Source organism: Ursus americanus, chromosome 28 (assembly GCF_024610735.1).
Source record: "Ursus americanus isolate L20-20 chromosome 28, mUrsAme1.1.p, whole genome shotgun sequence".
NCBI classification, from domain to species: domain Eukaryota; kingdom Metazoa; phylum Chordata; class Mammalia; order Carnivora; family Ursidae; genus Ursus; species Ursus americanus.
This window is the reverse complement of record NC_142154.1, coordinates 2,969,812-2,989,802: the sequence shown is the minus strand read 5'-3', so window position 1 is coordinate 2,989,802 and position 19,991 is coordinate 2,969,812. Positions and strand designations below refer to the sequence as shown.

General features: G+C 48.7%; 1 protein-coding gene and 1 non-coding gene across 4 annotated transcripts in view; one reads left to right on the top strand and one right to left on the bottom strand.

The window, feature by feature from the left end:
• The window catches only part of ADAMTSL3 (ADAMTS like 3), a 331,627-nt gene extending 313,782 nt beyond the window's left edge, over positions 1-17,845 (top strand). The window contains exons 26-30 of one of the 3 annotated variants that reach the window (XM_087856588.1): positions 989-1,172; positions 4,097-4,301; positions 9,164-9,264; positions 14,470-14,701; positions 15,752-17,845. In XM_087856588.1, the coding sequence (XP_087712714.1) occupies positions 989-1,172; positions 4,097-4,301; positions 9,164-9,264; positions 14,470-14,701; positions 15,752-15,790 (761 nt within the window). In that variant the 3' untranslated portion in view covers positions 15,791-17,845. The other 2 variants (XM_045813117.2, XM_045813118.2) reach the window with 2 other exon arrangements.
• A 763-nt stretch (positions 17,846-18,608) lies between these two features.
• LOC123802481 (small nucleolar RNA SNORD49) lies at positions 18,609-18,676 on the bottom strand. Its single transcript, XR_006782555.1, has one exon. It is a non-coding gene; the product is annotated as a small nucleolar RNA SNORD49 (small nucleolar RNA).
• Positions 18,677-19,991: the final 1,315 nt, after the last annotated feature.

The window sequence follows — 19,991 nt, the reverse complement described above, 5'->3', positions numbered from 1 at the left end:
TCTCCATAAACCCAGCTATTTAAAAAATGGTTTCAAATAAACTGTAATCCTGGGGGCCCCACTAAAAATATGTACAGTTCTGCTTTGCAGATGACACCATACGCAACGTAAGACAAAAATTCAAAAATCAGAAGGAAAATCTGGAAAACAATAAGTTAAAGAAATCTCTCTGCTCTGTGAGGGAGGCTGTGGACACAGCTGGTAGCGATCAAGTACTCATGACTGTGACAGGAAAATCTGGGACCTTCTGTGGTCACACACAAATCTGTCATCATCGTATTGTCCCTCATCTTTTTACCAAGTGTCAGAAAGGAAGGGAAAGGCTGTTCGGAATGAGGACTAAAATTAAAAAGCCATCATTACTGGAGGTGGTCAGCTTCAGCTTTGCTAGAAGGGAACGCCCATTTTTACCTTTCCAGATGTCTCCGTGACAAATTATTCATGCAGTTCCAGGAGTAAGCTGAAGTTTGGGTAAGAATTCACGGAAAAGTAAGAATGGAATGAAATGCATTTTTAACCTTACTGCTTAATCCCTGGTCCCTGCTAAACGGTCTTTCATTTCTCCGCCTGGCCCACATTTGAGAAATAGAACCACTGAGCATCCCCCGGAGACACCCTCCTCTCTCGTCCTCTTGGCTCTGCTTGGAGAATGCCGAGGAGCCAGCCCACAGCACGGAGCACCTCCTCCCTCTTTCTGGGATTTTTCTGGCAGATCTAGCTGGCCTCCAATAGCACTTCTCCCAGGCTGTGGTCCAAGGGCCCCATGCTGTCCGCATTCCCACCAGTAAGTACAACAAGTCAGTGGAGGACACGTGAGATGAAAAGGAGGCCTTCCACTAGGTGATGGCGTACTCTCCGAGTGCTTCTAGAAGAAGCAGATGGGCAGCCAACCAGAAAACAGCTCCTGGTGGTCTGCGGCCGTGTCCCCTCCAGCTCCATCATCATCTCTCATTCAGGGCTGTCATGACATTTCATTTCCTTTCTGCAGAACCTTTTTGGGAGCTCGGTAACTGGACGCATTGTTCTGCCACCTGTGGCCACTTGGGAGCCCGAGTCCAGAGACCCCGGTGTGTGCTGGCCAACGGGCAGGAAGTGAGTGAGGCCCTTTGCCAACACCTCCCGAAGCCGCTGGCTGGGTTTCAGCCCTGTAACATCCGGGACTGCCCCTCAAGGTACGTGTGGTCCCTCTGCGTATCAGTAGCAGGTTTTTGCGTGGGCCAGAAGGCATGGTGATTTGAATTGCCTAACGCATCACTGAGGTGTGTTTAGCAAGCACCCTGCCCCGGGCATGCTGCTAAGAGCTGACGTGGACCACTTCACCATGACCTTGGAGGTAGATGTTACTTTCCTATTTCAAGGTGGGAGAGCACCCCGAGGCCACCCAGTTACAAGGGCCAGAATTCAAATCCAGATGATCTGTGTTCAGAGCCTCTACTCTTGACCACTACCCAAATCTCTCCCTGCACTCACAGTGCTATCTGGTCCTTAGTAGAGCTGGTCCCATGGTTTGCCTCGGAGATAGCGCGGTGGGCCGGCGTCACTGGAGATCCTGTTCAAAGTGCCATTCCCTAGATTCCACACCGAAGGTCAAAACCACGCATAACCTTTCTAGGTAATAGATGATAGAAATCAATAATTTTAACATGTCCAAAATCAAACTCATGATCTCTACCAAAGCTGGTCCGCCCCCAGGCTTCCTGACCCAGTGACTGCATCTCATACTCTCCTGTTTCTCTCACTTCTATCCGTTCTTGTCCAGTTCCACCGTTCCCCCGGGAGCTCACACCATCAACGTCCCTCACATGGATGGCTCCAGGATCCTCCTGACTTTGTCTCCCTCTCTAGAGTACTCTTCCCATGTGTAAGCAGAATGGTCTTTAAAACACAAATTCGCCATGATGCCTCTTTGTTTAAAACCCTTCAGAAACTTCTCATGGTTCTTAGGACAAAGGCCAAAATCCCTAGCACTGGGAGCACGTCTGTCTTGCTCATTTTGTTCACCCTAGTGTCTAAACCAGTGCCTAATACATGCTAGTGCTCCGTAAGTATTTGCTGCCTGAATGAATATAGGAGTGAGAGAACAGAAGTCCCTCCATGCTTGCGCCTCGGGCTGCCATCCTCTGTCCCAGCCTGGCTATCTGATCTCCACTCCACACTGTCTTTTTGTCTCTGAAATGTGTCTTTCTCTTCACTCAGAGCCTTCGCACATGCTGCTCCCTCTGCCTAGAACACTGTTCCTTCTCTTTCCACTTTGTTATTTCTGTTCATTTCTTTTCAAGGAAACCGTCCCTAACCTTCCCCTCCAAGCTCATCCAGGCCCCTGTGCTGGATGTGTTTCGTATTTTATCATTCATGTTCATAGCTCTTACCACGATCTGTCTCCCACAAGACTGTCCAGCCCAGGAGGGTAAAGCCACAGCTGCTTGCAGAACACTTTATACCCAGCACTTAGCATAATGTCTGCCCCATTATGCACCCTCCACAGAGATGTGCGGAGTGAATGAATGAATGATGGAATCACAGAGTCCCTAGCAGGTAACTGATCAACACCAGAATCCCCAGTAAGATAAGACAAGACAAGACGAGACGAGACAAGACAAGACGAGTAGCATTTATGGACCACAACTGCGAGACGGATACTTTGTTAGAGAGAGTGCCGTCCTCGCACGAATGCCCACGCTAATCCACTGACCTGGGCCTTGGAGGGGAGTGGGAGGCAGGGTCACCCTGGCAAACAGAACAGGTACCTGGGAGCGTGTTCTAGCGCGGCTGTGGCCGTCGGAGGCTGACATGTCTGTCGGTACCCGTCCGGTGCTTCAGAGGAAGGTCTCGCACTGAGTCACCGGTCCCTCGGGAAGCAGCGAACGATGCTGCGATCACTCAGGGCAGCTGCTCATGCCAATTCTTGATTCTTACAAAGTGGAGCGAATTGTATCAGGGGCCGTGTCTGTTACGTATTCTCCAGCCTGTGAACGTTTCTAGGACCTACGAGAGACACCCCGAGGTCTTGTAACTCTAGGGCTCTCCACACTGAGGGTCCTTCGTTTTCTGTGCCGTGGACGCCTCTGGTCATCTGGAGAAGCCTGGGGATCCCTTCTCAGGACGAGGGTTTTAAATCTGTAAAATAGAATATACTCGATCACAAAGGAAACCAGTAACATTGAAATACAGTATTAACATGTTAAAAAATGATGATACGGTAATAGATATCCTTCTCTGTTAATACATTAAATAATACCGAGCAGTACATTTTGAAGTGGTGATGAATGTAAATGACATTCTGAGGTGCATGCCGCAACGGTAATGTCATGTAAAAATACCTATGGTTTCCACTGGTAACAAAATCACAGACAGTGCTAATACTACTGTATTTTGTGGCTGACATTTTTATAACTAAAGGAATACTACATTTCGGTTGCAGCTCAGTGACGACGAAAAGGTAATGCTTTGCCCGTCCGGGTCCGCGGTCCCTTGGAGTGCCCTACAGCTCAGGTTAGGAGCCCCTATGCGGCAGGATCCCCTCAATGATAGAGCACCCAGTATCCCAAAGGTGTCCGCTCCGAGTGTTCTGTCATGGAAGTGTGAACATAGGGTCAGATAAACCTAGAATCCAACCCCAACTCTGTTGGCATGCAGTTATGTGACCATAACCGAGTTATTTACCACTTCGAACATTGGTTTCTTCCCTACAAAGAATGGGGACAACATGTTAATGTCTCCCAGAGCAAATAGCACACAGGTGCTTTAAAAATATTTTCTTCCCTTTGGTTTCAGTGGTTGAAATCCACCTTTTTGAAATTTCCACCTAATTTTTCCCTAGCTGTGCTCTCTGGGGCCACGCAAGTGCCAGCTCTCTCATCCTTGCTCACGGCCTGACCCCACCCTGTGTTCCTTGTCTCTCCCTGGAAATTCTGTCGCTGTCCTGAACAAAAGAGAGATCTGAGAGGAGAGCCAGGGGTTACCTGCGCTGCGGTTCAGTCCCCGAGAGGCAAGTGGCGGCCCCCAGCCGGTCGCGGTGTTAGGATCGATGTTGAGGACACTCCCTGTAGGGCCGGCCCGCCGGACCTCACTGAGCTGCTCTAGTTTTTACTCTCAGGTGGTTCACAAGCGCATGGTCAGAGTGCTCCGTGTCTTGCGGCGAAGGATTCCACAGTCGGCAGGTGACCTGCCAACGCACCAAAGCCAACGGCACCGTGCAGGTGATGTCTCCAAGAGCGTGTGCTCCTCACGAGAGGCCTCTGGGAAGAAGGCCGTGTTCCGGTCATCCTTGTGGCCAGTGGGTCGCTGAACCAGGGGGCCAGGTACAGCGGTGGGTCTAGTACTTTGACAGTGCTGTGATCACCCCTTTGCCTCTCGTACATGTTTTTTTTTAATTTGGGGGGAAACACCTGATTGATCTCTAAGGTGAATGTGTCTGCCCTCAAGGGTTAGGTTTGGAAATCATAGTGTTCCTGTCTTCCGGTATAAAGGTGAACCGGATTTGGGTTCTTTGAATACAGGAGCTCAGGGACAGAAGTTCCAAGATTGGCTGGTCTGGGGCAGTGAGAGTAAGAGCAGACTTTGAGAAAAGGAGCAGGGGAGCATTAGTAATATGTGCACAAACATCTCCTAGCCTGTATCCCAAATACCACCTTGAACAACATTATAAATAAAAAACATTTGGGGAGGGTCACCTGGGTGGCTCAGTCGTTAAGCGTCTGCCTTCGGCTCGGGTCATGATCCTGGGGTGGTGGGATCGAGCCCCGCATCGGGCTCCCTGCTCAGCGTGAAGCCTGCTTCTCCCTCTCCTGCTCCCCCTGCTTGTGTTCCCTCTCTCACTGCCTCTCTGTATATCAAATAAATAAATAAAATCTTAAAAAAATTATTTGGGGAAGAATATTGAAGAAATGTCTAGGAACCTAATTAGTCGGCTAGGGCTGGCGTGACAAAATACCACAGACTGAGCGCTGTGGAGAGCAGAAGTTTATTTTCTCACGATTTTGGAGGCTGGAAGGCCAAGGTCAAAGTTCCGTCAGGGTTGGTTTTGTGAGACCTCACTTTCCCTCTTAAAGACAGCTGCCTTCTCACCGTGTCCTCACGTGGCCCCTTCTCTGTGCAGAAAAAGAGAGAGAGAGAGATTTCGGGTGTCTCTTCCTCTTCTTATAAGGACACTGTTCCTAGCAGCTTAAGGCCCCACCCTTATGACTTCATTTCACCTTTAATTTCCCCTTATAAAACCTGTGTCCAAATACGGTCATACTGGGGGTTAGGGCTTCCATGTACAAATTTTGAGGGGACACAATTTGGTCCATAACATTCCGCCCCCTGTCCCCCCCCCCCATTCATGTCCTTCGTGTGTGCCAAGAACATTTATCCCATCCCAATATCCTTAGAAGTCTTGGTCCATTCTGTCCTCAATTCAAATCCAAAGTCTCACCAAATGTCACCTAAATTAGGAATGGGTAAGAAGTGAGCCGTCCTGACACAGAATTCCTGTCCCCCTGTGAACCTGTGAAGGCAGACTGGTTACATACTTGCAAAATACAGTGATGCGACAAGCAGAGGACAGACGTTCCCTTTCCAGATGAGGGAAATCAGAACAGGAAAGGGGCGGTGGGTCCCAGTCAAGTCCAAAATCTAGCACGGCTAATTCCATTAGATCCTAACACTTGAGAATAATCCTCTTGGGCTTGATGCTCTGCCCTCCAGACCCACCATGGCAGTGGCACGGCCCCCAGGGCCCCAGACAGCAGCCTCTCCCACATGGCTCTTTGGAGTGTCCTATCCCTGAAGCACTAGGCAGGGGCAGCAGGGCCCCCGGAAACTGGAAATCGAGGAAACAGCCTCTGCCTACCCAGCCCCCGGCCTGTCGTGAGAGCAGCAGCCCTGGTGAGCTCTGGATCTGGGGTCATTCTTCCCTCTCCCTGAAGGATAAAGCATCTTTGCAGCTGAATGGCTTTATGCCCCCTGTAGCATCCGCAGTTTCTAAAGCCTTCCTTAACTGGGTCCCATCAGGTCTGTCCTGGCACAATCCTATCTCTATTCCTGGCTTCTGCTGGGATGACTGATTAACCCCACGGGGAATCTCCTTACACAGTGATTGTGCAGCCACACACTTAGTGTTCCTTCCAGAACATACTTTCTCATTCTTTGAAATATGGATGGACTGAGAATTTTCTGAATCCTCCAGTTATGATTCCTTTTTGTTTAATGATTTCTTCAGTTTATCTGTCCACTCACATTCTGCTGTAAGCACTAAGGGAAGCCAGATGGCACCCTGAACACTTTGCTTAGAAAGCTCCCCAGCTGAATATCCAATTTCATCACTTGCAAGTTCTATCATCCACAAAACACTAGAACACAATTTGGCCAAGTTTTTGCCATTTTATTTTTTTAAAGATTATTTTATTAGAGAGAGAGAGAGAGCATGTGCACATGAGTGGGGAGAGGGGAAGGGGCAGAGGGAAAGAATCTCAGGCAGACTCCCTGATGAGTGCAGAGCCCAACGCGGGGCTCACGCTCAAGACCCTGAGATCATGACCTGAGCCGAAACCAAGAGTTGGATGTTCAGATGACTGAGCCACCCAGGCGCCCCAAGTTTGCCATCTGAGGATGACGATTGCCTTTCCTCCAGTTCCCAGAAGCGTGTTCCTTACTTCCACGTGAAACTTCATCAGAGTCCTCTTAAATGTTCGTGTTTCTAACAATGTGCCCTTCAAGGCAGTCTAGCTCTTTCTAGCATGTACCTCAAAACTCTTCCAGCCTCTACCCATCACCCGGTTCCAGAGCCACTTCCAGTTTTAGATACTTGCTACGGTAGCACCCCTCTTCTCAGGACCAAAGTCTATATAACTGCATTAGCCAGGGCCCTCCAGGGAAGCAGAACCAATAGGGTGCGTGCGTGCGTGTGTGTGTGTGTGTGTGTGTGTGTGTGTGTGTGTGAATTAACGAGTTAATGCAATTATGGAGGCTGACAAGTCCCAAGAGCTGCAGGGTGAGTCAGGAAGCTGGAGATCCAGGACAACCGATCACGTCTTTCCAGCCCAGAAGCCAGCAGGCTACAGACCCAGGAAGAACCAGTATTTCAGTTCAAGTCCAAAAGCAGGAAAAAGCCAATATCCCAGTTCAAAGACAGTCAGTCGGGAGGAGTTCCCTCTTACTTACTTGTTTTGTCCTAGTCCGCCCATCAACTGATTGGGTGAGGCCCACCCACACTTGTGAGAACAATCTGCTTTCCCTTGAGTGCTGATTTAAATGTTAATCTCCTCTAGAAACATCCTCCCAGAAGCACTTGGAATAATGCTTGGCCAAATATCCGGGCACACCATGGCCCAGCCAAGTTGGCACATAAAATTAACCAAAACAGAACCCATAAAGAAAAGTGGAGCACAGTGTTGAGACACCCACAGGAAAAGTAGGACACGTAAAGGTACTGTCTGTACTGTAAAGATGTCTGCTCCCTTAAATGAACTGAGACACGTAATAGAATTCCACCAAAGACTACGGTAGAATTCGTTTTGGGAACTTAGGGTAATTCTGACATTCATGTGGGAGAACAAATGAGCACAGGAAATTTTCAGGGAAAACAGCTTGGTAGAGTGGTGGACAGACCTTCTTTAGCTGGTGTTATCTGGTTCAGTGTAGGAGTAGCCCTGAGTCATGCAGTGAAATGAGAGGACAGACCGTGTTGACTGGGTTTAAAGTTCAGTGGTGATTAACCATAGCGGAAGAACGGTTTAAAAAAAGTGTTAAACTGCAAGAGGTTTTTTAAGGAAATTAGAGAAGATCTAAATGAATAGAAAGACACCCCATATTTACGGGTCAGAGCACTTATTGTTAGGCTGCCCATGCGCTCCAAACCGACCTACAGATTCAGGACAACCCCCGTAAAACTCCCAGCCGGCTTCTCTGCAGAAATTGACAAGCTGATCGTAAAATTCATAAGAAAATATAAAGGACCCAGAATAGCCAAAACAATCTTTTTTTTTTTAAGATTTTATTTATTTATTTGACAGAGAGAGAGACAGACAGCGAGAGAGGGAACACAAGCAGGGGGAGTGGGAGAGGAAGAAGCAGGCTCATAGCAGAGGAGCCTGATGTGGGGCTTGATCCCAGAACGCCAGGATCACGCCCTGAGCCGAAGGCAGACGCTTTAACCGCTGTGCCACCCAGGCGCCCCATAGCCAAAACAATCTTGAAAAAAGAACAAGGTTGGAGGGCTCCAACTTGTGGGTTTCAAAACTTACTACAGAGCTGTAGTAATCAAGACAGCGTGGTGCTGACAAGGGGTAGACATACTGATGGCTGGAATAGAATTTAAGGTCCAGAGAGGAATTTTCTAGATCTGTGTCAGTTGGTGTCCTACAAGTGTGACAAGACCATTCAACGGAGAAAGAATAATCTCTTTGACAAATGGTACCGGACGACTGGGTACCCCCCCACACACACAAATGCAGCTGGGCCCTAGCTTATGCAGTATGCAAAAAAACTAACTCCAAGTGGATCAAAGACCTACATTTAAGCGCTGAAACTATAAAGCTCTTGGAAGAACTGTAGAACTAAATCGTCACGCCTTGTGTTAGGAAATGGTTTTTTAGATAGGACACCAAAAACACAAGCTACAACAACAAAAACAGATACACTAGGCAACGTAAAAATTAAAAACCTTTGTGCTACAAAGGACATGACCAGGAAGGTGAGTGGAAATAGAACCAGCATGATGGGAAGGGCCTTTTCAGCATAAAACAGAGCAGAAGGAAAAATTAATATGTATTATGACTACATGAAAATTTAAGAACCCCACATCAGAAAAAAATGTTTCTATAATTGAGCTCACCTTAACCCACAAGCCTCCACTTTTGCTCAGAGCAGGAGAACCCAACCTTGACAGTTGCTTATGGTTCTAATCCATGTCATTTCTGGGCCTAAGCCGTGTCAGTTACAGACTGGCCCCGTCCTTTTCCCTTCTCCCCAGAGATGGTCAAAGTTTCTGGGGGGAAGAGGAGGAAGAAGATACCCAGGTATCTTTCCGGCTCTGAGGGAAGGCTGTCTGGTCCTCAGAGTGGCACTCCCATCCCCCCGACTTGCCCGGGCGACCACTGGGCCCCCCTCAGTACATAGCCTTGGTACCGCAGCACGCATGAGCTCACAGGGCTGTTTCCGCCGCTTTGTGCTTCTGTTCCAGTGTCCTGCACGGTGCCTGGGTCGCGCTGGGAGGATGCAGCAGCAGCATGCCCCGTGTCAACACCACAACAGCTCCGACCCCCAGTGTGACGACAGAAGGAGGTACTGACCCGCCCCGGGGTGACACGAACCCTGTCCTGCCTCTGTCAGTGGCTGTGACTGCCTGAAAATGGCATGACTTCTCCTGTCCACTGCCTCTCACAACTGACAGTTCCCATCCAAAGATGATTTCTTACCGTGCCATCCTCGATAGTATACAGGATGCTGAAAGATTCATTAATAGGCACTATTATAATTACAGATTATTTGGACATGGAATATATTTAGAGAGGAATGCCCCAAAGAGAAATAAAAAAGAAGAGTAGCGCTGAGGACAGATATTTTTCCCTCTGTCTACAAAGCTGGTCAAACCTAATGATATTTCATTTAAGTTTACAGATTAAATCTTCCTCATGTTTTCAGTGGACCACTGTATTCCTCTGTCTAGAAACTGTGTTTTTTTTATTTTAAGATTATATTTATCTACTTGAAAGAGAGTGTAAGAGAGAGAGTATGCAGAGACAGAGGGAGAAGCAGACTCCTGCTGAGCAGGGAGCCAGAAGCAGGACTCGATCCCAGGACCCTGGGATCATGACCGGAGCTGAAGGCAGATGCTTAACTGACTGAGCCACCCAGGCCCCTCTAGAAACTGTTTGGATGAGGATGTTGGCACAGTGGTTTAGCAGAGAATGAAACAAGCTGTTACCTTGTGAAGGGGCTTAAACACGAAAAGAGTTTGCTTTTCTCTTGTGTAGGAGTCGAAGCTGGTGCTCGGTTTGGGGTAGAGGGGCGTTGTTCCATGAGGTCACCCCGAGACCCAGGCCCCTTCTGCCTGGCGACTCCACTGTCCCAGAGGAGCGCGCCCCAGCCAGCGTGGAGTAGGGAGAGAGCCAAAAAGCACACGAACGAGGGAATGCGGAATTCTCCCACTCTGTTACTGTGTGACCCGGGCTCCCCAGCCTCCCAGTCTGCAAAATGGGGTATCGCCGTCCGTGTAAAATTATGGTTCCGAGGTTTCGAGTAGTTGGCTTAGTGTGAAAGCATGTAAGCAGCCTGGGTCATCGAAGGTGCTCGAAATATGTCTCCGTTTCCCTCCTCCCCACCCTGAGTGTTGCCAGAGAAAATGAGATGACCTTGACAGTTGGCTCAGTTTCCATTCTGAGCCTTCAGTAAGGTTTGGCAGTGTGGAGTCCGCTGTGTTTCCTATTCCCCACAATACAATTGAAGCCAGAACTATTTTCCTCAAGTGGAAAATGTTTGGAACAGCTGCCCTCCTTCTCAACAGGCAACCTAGTTTTGTCTTTTGCTGAGAAGATAGAGACCACACACAGACTGATACGGATTACCCCAGATGTTTCCCTTTGCACTCTCAAAGATAGACTTAGGACGCAAACACGGGTGTGGATTGAGCTTTCTTTTTTAACATACCTGATGTACTTTTCCGAAACTTGCTTTTTCTATTTATCAACAGATTTTTTCCCCATCTTAGTACGTAAGATTCTTTTTCATTGTTGTATTTAACATTATTAGCTCATTCCATTGCTGATGGACATTTGATTGTTTCCATTTTTTGTTTTTTTTTTTTTTTGGTATTACAAACAAAGGCTGCAGTAAACATCCTAGAGCATATCTTTATGCACTAAAAGATATATTTTGGCATGGCATGGGATCGAATTGATAGGCATGTTCATTCTGATACTACTAAGTTACCATCAAAATGTCTATACCAAGAGTATACGTATGAGGGTTCCCCCTATTTATGAACATTATATGGGTTTTCAGTCTTTTTAAAAATGTTGCCAGTCTGATGGGTGAAAAATTACATCCTGTTTTGATTTGTACTTTTCTGATTACTTTTGAGAGAGAGAGAGAGAGAGAGAGAGAGAGAGAGCGCACATGCACGCACTCGCAGGCAGAGGGAAGGGGCAGAGACAGAGGGAGAGAGAATATTAAGCAGGCTCCCCAATCAACGTGGAGCCCAACACAGGGCTGTCTCGTGACCCTGAGATCATGACCTGAGCCCAAATCAAGAGGCAGACGCTCAACCAACTGAGCCACCCAAGCGCCCCTCGATTACTTTTTATATACCTTTTGGTTTCTTGTATTATGTTCTCAAACCCATCTATTTTTCTTCCATCTCCACCATGATTCCCTGTAGCTGAGCCATCCCACTGTCCCCCTCCACCTGTTGCTTCTTTCCATCCCAGCCCCGCACTGCAGCTGAGCGATCCTTTCCAAAATCAGATCTGATCATATGACCACTGCACCCCATCTCCCTGACAGATTAAAGCCACTTTAGAGACCTCACTTGCTCGTAGGAGGAAGGGTGACTGTAGTCTGTAATGTGGCCTAGAAAATGCCACACAGTCAACTCCTCCCTCCCTTTATTTATTTACTTTTTAAAAGATTTATTTATTTATTTTGAGAGAGAGAGGGAATCTCAAGCAGACTCCCTGCTGAGCAAGGGACCTGACACAGGGCTCGATCCCACGACCCCAAGATTATGACCTGAGCTGAAATCAAGATTCAGACGCTTAACTGACTGAGCCACCCAGGCGCCCCTCTTCCCTCCCTTTACAGCCGCATCCCAAACCTCACACCCCTTCACTCTTGGCGCTCCAGCCACGGTGTCCTGATGTCCTTCCTTCAGGACGCACACTGGATGCACCACAGGCTTTCCAGCCAATGGTAGCTAAAACAAGAAGCAGAAATATAGTGGAGAGTATAGAAGGCATAGAAGGATCTACCAGGAGGCTAAATATATGGCCAAATGGGGCCTTAGAGAAAGAGATGTGGGGGCGCCTGGGTGGCTCAGTCCGTGAAGCATCTGGCTTCGGCTCATGTCATGGTCTCAGCGTCCTGGGATCAAGTCCCGCATTGGGCTCCCTGCTCAGCAGGGAGTCAGCTTCTCCCTCTGCTGCTGCCCCTCACCCCCTGCTCATGCTCGAGCTTTCGCTCAAATAAATAAATAAAATCTTTAAAAAAAGAAAAAGAGATGTGGAGATGAACTGAAAACGTGGAAGTGTTTAAAAGAAATAGAAGAAAGATTCCTTGGGAGGGGCCTCAGGGGCATGGCCACCACCGAGAAAAGTGACAGAGGGGGTGCGAATTAGGGGAGTCACGCCAGCCCCCATACAACATGGGGTCCCGAGGTGGCACTCCCCGACACAGAGAGTTTGCTTCCAAAGCAGTGATTTCTCGGAATTATCTGGGGCATTTCTTTACAATAAGGATTCTCAGGCCTTACCTGGGACTTCATGAAGGGGAATCTTTGGGAGTGGAGCCTGGCAATCTCATCTCTTTAAAGCTGCTGGGCACTTGGGATGACCATCAGGCTCGGAATCTGTCCGCTGGAGTCCATGGTTGCATCTGGCTGATGGTGAAAGGAGTGGTCTGAGGTCGGAGAGGAGCTCGACTGAACAGGAATGAGACATTGGGGAACACTAGCCGAAACAGGGTGACTTCGCGATTTCTGGTGCCGAATCCGCTTTTGTGTTTTAGACATAGTGCCAGTGCCCAGACTGTGTCCCCCTGGCTCTGGTGTCCTGGTGCCCAGTACTGTCCATGGCCAGGAGGACATGGGATGCTCTGTGCTGGACCGACCTTTCTTTCTTTCACTGGGTCTTCAACGACCCACGTCTGGAGCTGTACCTGCCACGTTGGTCTCTAGCTCCCTGTGTCCTCTCATCTTTAGAGGCTCTGGGGCTCCTTCTGACTTCCCACTGGCCTGCCGTCCATCAGAGCAGAAGGGAGCCCTGTTAGTTAGGGTCCTTTGGGCTGGAAACAACAAAAGTCGACTTGGAATGACTTATGCAAAAAAGGTGGGCAATTTCTTATTAAGACGGGACCACTCAACACTCGTGCACAGCAATTTGGTATCCTTTTAAAATACATTTTTGGTGTATTCTGTGAATGTTCAATTTTTTTCAGTAGATAAAGCTCTGCATGGGGCAGGGAAATGGCTGAGGAGTACTGGGTCTATGCCCGGTTGTCCAAAGCAACTAAGCTTTTGGCGGCTAGGATTCATACCCATTGGGGAAAACAAAAGCCCTGTAATTAACAAGATACCCTCCTCTTCCCTTGTATAATCTTAGTTTGGGGTGACCCTGTTGTTCAAATAAACCTTTTGATGGCGTCTCCCCCTACTGGCTACTCAGAGTACTGCTTCCAACTATTCGTAGTACTACACCGCCCCGCCACCCGCCAACGCGTCAGGTTATCACAGTTTTCTCCATCTCACCATGTTTCCAGCGGCATTCCTACACTCCTTATAGATCACATGTGCTGGTAAGGAGCCTCTTACAGGAATACAAAAATGCCTCAAGAATTCAAAGAGGGAACGCCATCAGACCGCAGGAAGGACTGTGACCAAGAAATGAGAAATCATTGGGGTTTTTTCCTCCTCTGGTCTCTGCAGCTCTCTGTGTTTTGCTTCCTTCTTTGTTATTTTCTGGTTCTCTGGCCCGTGTGGCAGAATACGGCCAGCACCGCTCCAGTCCTTACGTTTACAGGTCTTGTTCCAACAATGTCCAAATTCCTGGAAGAAGGAGAGTTATTGAACCAGCTCCGCGAAGCTAGGGCTCCCTTCCAGTCGCCTGGGGGGTGGGAGACAGTCCCGTGTAGTGCAGAGAGATCGCCCAGGACCCCTGCCACAGGGAACAAGGGCGTTTACCCCAAAGTGGGTCCACCAAGCTGGCTCTCTCTTATGGGCTCGGTATCTTCCAGAGTCAGAGGGCACCAGCTCTTGGTTCTGTTTGAAAGGCTGGGGAACTGGGATAGATCCCTGTCCCCTAACGGTCTTTGTGGCCTCCGACTAGGGGTCATGTGGGGCCTAACTCTGTTAGAGTGCCGTCCCTCTGCAGACGAGCTCGCTCGCACTCACATTGACACTCACACCCGAATCTGTGCCGAGTGCTTCGGTGCACACATCCGAAGGCTTGTTAGCAAATCTGAAGCGGCTGGTCGGGAGCCGAAACTGGCACGCTCCAGCTTTCCAGGACGCCGCATCCCTCCAGGCACGTGTCTTGACTCCATGTGGGAGGGGAGTGGAACATGTGGTTTGCCTGCCTGTCCTTGTCACCGCTGCGCCCCCAACCGCGCACCGCGCAAATCACGCACCTGTCGCACAGGGTCCTCATCCGGAGACCTTCAGTGTATTGAAAACAGAGTTTGCCGAAAGGCTTGCTCCCGGCAAGAAGTGACACCCCGCTTCCCCGTTTTCCACTTTTTGTGGTTTCCCTTGTTTTTTGTTTCTTTTTCCTCTTTCAGACCCACGTTGAGGAGGAACTGCTCATCGGGGGCTTGTGACGTGTGTTGGCGCACGGGCCCCTGGAGGCCCTGCACGGTGGCCTGCGGCCGGGGCTTCCAGTCTCGGAAAGTCGACTGTGTCCGCGTGAGGAGCTGCAGACCCGTGGCGGAGACACACTGTGTGCAGAGAAGGAAACCGGCTTCCTGGCGGCACTGTCTCGGGCCTTCCTGCGAGAGTACGTACCCCGCTCAGGTACCGCCGCCGGCCGGCTGCCTGGTCCCAGGAGTGCCCACCGTGCTGGTGGCATCCTGGGACGCGGGGAGATGAGCCGCTTTGCTGTGGTGTGACTCAGCGTTCTTTAGAGAACAGTCGAACCACTTGGGTGTCAGTGGTGTTGGCTAGGATGGACTTGTCACCACCTCTGACCGCCTCCCCACACTCCCCTTCTGCCTGGAGGGAGGTCTCATCTCGTAGGATGGGGACTCTTTTTTTTTTTTTCCTGTTAATATTATTTTTTATTTATTTGTATGTTCAATTAGCCAGGGTATAGTACATCATTAGTTTTTGATGCAGTGTTCAGCGATTCATTAGTTCCATATAACACCCAGTGCTCGTCACCACACGTGCCCTCTTTAATAAAAATTTGACATAGATGTTTATATTATTATATTATTATTATGTATTATATTATATGTTCATATACACATATATTTTATATTATATATATATCATAATTGTTATATTATCTCTATAAAACTTAATCATAACTATATTTTGCTAGGGAGCAGGTCTGTTGCTTTTATCAGTTTTCCAAGGGGTCCACCCCCTGCTGTTCTCAGCACCCGGAGGAAGAGCATGGGCCAGAAGGGCCAGGAGAGCATGGTGAGGCCACTTGGCCTGGCTGAGAAGTGAGCCCCGTGTGCTCCTGGCTGTCGTGCAGGGCCGTGCCTCTAACCCAAGCCTAGTGGGGTTGCTCTCAATTTTTTTTATTTGAGTCCAGCTGACACACAACCTTGCATCAGTTTCAGGTGTAAGACGTAGTGATTGGATGGCTCTATCCGTGATGCTGGGCTCCCCACAAGTGTGGCTGCCCCCGTCACCACCTGTCCCCACCCGGCGCTGTCACAGTGCCCCTGACTGTATTCCCTGGGCTGCGAATCCAAGCCCAGTTTCTCCAGCTCGCTCTGTGATCTCAGTGTAGGCTTATCATAAACTCAAAGGCTTTTTAATTTTTTTTAACTCCGTCTCTAATGAGCTGTGTATTCGATGGATGTCTGTTTAGTTTTGTTTTTCTTTTTGCAGGACACTGCTCAGACACAACTCACTACTGTATGTTTGTAAAGCATCTCCATCTGTGTTCACTAGAGCTCTACAAACAGAGATGCTGCCAGTCGTGTCAAGAAGGGTAATCCTGTGGCGAGGGTCGTAATGCTGCTGTGAAGACAGAACCAAAATGTAAAAGCTCTTTCCCCCCCATGTAGCTGGTTCAGAAACATGTTATTTCTCTTAAAACTCTAGATTCTGCATTCAGGGGTTGATGTAAACTCACCACTGGTGGGATTTCGTCCTATTGTTTCCCCCGTGGCCGGTGTTTAATCCCAGCTCTTTGAGATGATATATTCCAGGATGGCCAAAACTATCGTAGCAGGCGTGCTCTTGCACTTGGGACCCTCCCCGTGTCCTTCTAATTGGGAAACCGCCCAGATCCCCAGTGCGTTGCCACGGGCTGCTGCTTCCTGCGACGTGTAGACTTGTGGGGGGTAGGACGTCCTAAAGATGTGAGGGACACACAGAAACCGGTGACTTCCTCTTCTCTCAAGTTGCAGGGTTTCAACAGGTTTATAAGGCATCTATCCTTTAGAAGCTCTGGCCAGTAGTTGAAGGATGGCATGGATGGCTCTAGTGACATTTTTATGGGTCCTTAAGTCTAGTCTGTGAAGAAGAGGTGGTAGACAGGCTTACAGCACTGAGTGATCCAAGGACCCCGGGGGGGGGGGGGGTGGCATCTTGTCCTTGCTCTCACAGAACCCGGGGAAGAAACACAGAGTAAACATTGCTGCCCGTTTCACAACTCTGGAGATCTATCTGTGACCAAATGAGGCATCTCGGAAATCAAAGGAGAGGGAAAGCTCTCCTTTTCTACTGATTTTGAAGTGTATTCAAAGCTTTCTTTTGAGAGCTGTGAATGAAACTTTTTCTAAGCACTCTTCTCTTGCACATAAACAGAAAATCAAAGCCTTATTAGACCTAATTTATACATAAAATAGTATTCCTGAGGATTTTTTTCTATTTCCGGGAAGATTATAAGAAAGTAATCTAAATAGGAAACACCGGTGGTTGAAAAGAATTGTTTGTCGTAAATAATTGTTTTAATTCTGACCGATTTGTTGGTAAATCCAAAGTGAATTTGGGTTAGGCTAGAAGTTACAGTAGGGCGAGGGGGTCAAAGTTAGGATTTGGTGAGTAAGTTTAGGGTTCGTTTTAGGATCGGGTGAGGAGAGAGTGGAAGGTATGTTAGGGTTAAGGCTAGAGTTGGCATTGGCGGTTAGCATGAGGACCAAGCTGGGTGGCACTGGGTTGCGTTCAGACTGGGGCCGGTGCTGGTGCTGGTGATTGTGTCTGGGTGGAGGGTAAATTGGGAGTAAATTGTTTCTGCTGAAGGAATGTGGGGCTTGCGTGAAATTGTGAAGTTCTAACGCTGATTCGGTTCTGGGGCGCTCTCCCTAACATCCCACCAGTTATGGCTTTCGATGGCACAGAACCCCAAGAAAGCAGCCATCCTTCCCCGGTCAGCATCCCAGCTGCACCGCCGATAGCCCGTTGGCCGCAGCATCCCCCGAAGCAGGTCGTGCTGGACCGAGTCCCCGGTCACAAAGCGAACAGTGCGTTCGGGCTTTGGATTTGTCTGTGGGAAAGCTTGCTGAGTCTCCCTGCACCAGCTGTCGTGTTCTAACTGCAGCCTCACTGACACTGACAATGGGCACTACTGTACGCAGAGGTTTGGTGGCCAGGAAGGGTGGGGACGTGAAGGGCACACGCCAGCCCGTGGGGGGTTGATCACCAATCACACTTGATTGTGGAAAGTTTTTAAATTAAAAGAAAGATCATTTGTAAAATACTCTTTGTATATATTTATTATATGACTTAAAGGTGCAATATTTTATTTTGTACAGTATGTAACAAAGACGTGGGACATATATTTTTTCTTATCAACAAAATTTCCTATTAAATTTCTTCATCTTTGTATTTAAAGTCGCTCTTTTTCGTCTGCTATTTTACTTTTGTCTTGGTATCGTTCAAGTGACATTCCTGTGTACTGTATTTTACTACTGTTTCTATAACATGTTTCTTCATGACCCTTAAGTAATTCCGAAATAAATTTACTTTGATTATTCAGCGGCACCCTCGTAAGTGCGGGCGGCTTCTTTGTGTTGTTTCTGGTGGCCTTGGGTATTGTCACCTGGGCTGCCTTCTTGTGCATCCAGGAGCAGACCGGATGGGCTCGCTGCCCTGGATTGTCCTATGAAGTGTGCATGACGAGATTCGGGGGAGATCACACAGAGACTCCCTCTGACTGCCTTCTCCCAATCGTTTACACCCTGTGGCTGTGGTTAAGGTCGAGGGCAGAAGGGGTGGAAAGAAGTCCCAGACGACAGCCCGAGATGGGTGTAGAGGTAGGTGGTAGTAGGAGAGCAGGAGGGACTAATACCCTCTTAGTTTGGGCCATTCTGAGGAGTTTAGGGACTGACTTGAGACGTCTGCGCCTGAAGCCTCTGGCAGCAGTTGGTGAGGAAGCCCTTCCTCTGTGTCCTGACCATGTGAGTAGTGCTTCAAGATGGGCAGTGAGTCTTTACAGAAAACATCCATGTTATTGAACTTGAGATTCCCCTCCATTTGCCTCGGGCCATGGGGTTTCTAAGGTCATTTGTTGAAAAAGTCGATCATTGTACAGTAACTTGTGGGACTCTGTTAACCTCATGAGGCTGAGACACGGGAGATAAGCAATCGGACACCTCAGATGTCTAAAGTGTAGTTTTATCTTCCCTTCCCCCCTTCCCTCCTTCCCTCCATCCCTTCCTCCTCCCCCTTCCTTCCTCCCCTTCCTTCCTTCCTCCCCTTCCTCCCTCCCTCCCTCCCTTCCTTCCTTCCTTCCTCTTGCCCTCAACCCAGAATTATCACCAGTTATCACTGCTGAGGGCACTTACTATTTGTGATTTAATCAGAGCATGGACTCAGTATCTTTAAATGCTTGCTGGAAGTGAGCCTCTCCCAGCCACCTGTCCTTGTGAACTGCGATAGTTCCGTAAAGGCTACAAATACAGAAGCATCGCTGGGGATGTTGGAGGTGGTAGTGACAGGTCCGGCCGCCCTAGAGAGCAGCTGTGTTCCTGGGTAGGTTGGGGAGGGGTGACACAGGGTGAAAATCTGCACATCCCCATAAAACAGCATTGAGTGGAGAGGTAAGCCAGCTGAAGCCTTAAGAGAATGAAAGATTCCCCATGCTTTGTTGGACACGGTGACCCTTTCAGAAGCATATTATCAGCCCTTTTTTTAAACAGCCTTTTTGAAGTTTGCTGACTTAGGATTACAGGGTTCACCTCTCTCTCCGAGGGCTGTTCAGGGGGCTCCTCTGGCCTTTGTATTAAGAGGCTCTTCCCTTCACGCAGTGGTTCTCAGGGCCTTAGGGAGTAGTCTGTAAAAATAAAGTCTGTAAAAATAAAGCCTGTAAATCTGATGTGTTGAGCTGGGGTATGGAGTCCCCAACCTCTGACAGGTGAATGCTCCCCTCTTCTCTTTGTGCCCTGCAATTTTGTTAATAGTCGTCTTCTTAGAATGGTTTTGGTTCACATCAAAATGGACTTGTAGGTACAGAGCTGCCCTGGGACCCCTGTCTCCCCACATGCGCAGCCCCCCACCATGTGCAGCCCCCCAGGAGCGGCACGTTCGTTACAATTCATGAATCTATGCCTGGCACATCCAAAGCACCCCACGTCCCTAGTGTACCTTAGGGTTCACTCTTAGCATTGCCCATGCAGTTTTATAAACCACAAAGCATTCCTTGCGAGTTTCTGAATCTGTGGGGCTTATTTTCTACAAGGATCTGCAGGGAGACAGGTGGACATGGGACGGGGTGAGGGTGGGAATTTCCTACTGCCTTTCCTCTCTGAATTATCCTCCTTTCCTCATCGGATTCATCCCAGTTTGGTGTAGTGAAAATTCCTTCTAGAACCTGGCAGGTTATTAAATAGTACTGGTTTCCAGTGCTGTTACAGTGGTGTGTGTGTGTGTGTGTGTGTGTGTGTGTGCGTGCGTGCACGGTACCTACTTCAAGGAGACCTAAAGAGACCATGAGTCAGGTGCTGCTGGTGTTCCACCGCCACCTTTGGAACTCTCTGACTCTTGCCCAGAGCGATAGATCCCTCTGTTCCCACCTCCCTGCTTTCCTTGATCTGGCAAGTTCCTACTTACCGTTCAAGATTCAGCTCAGCTGTTCTCTCCTTCAGGAAGCTTTTCCTGAACTCTCAGGCTAAGTGGCCCATGT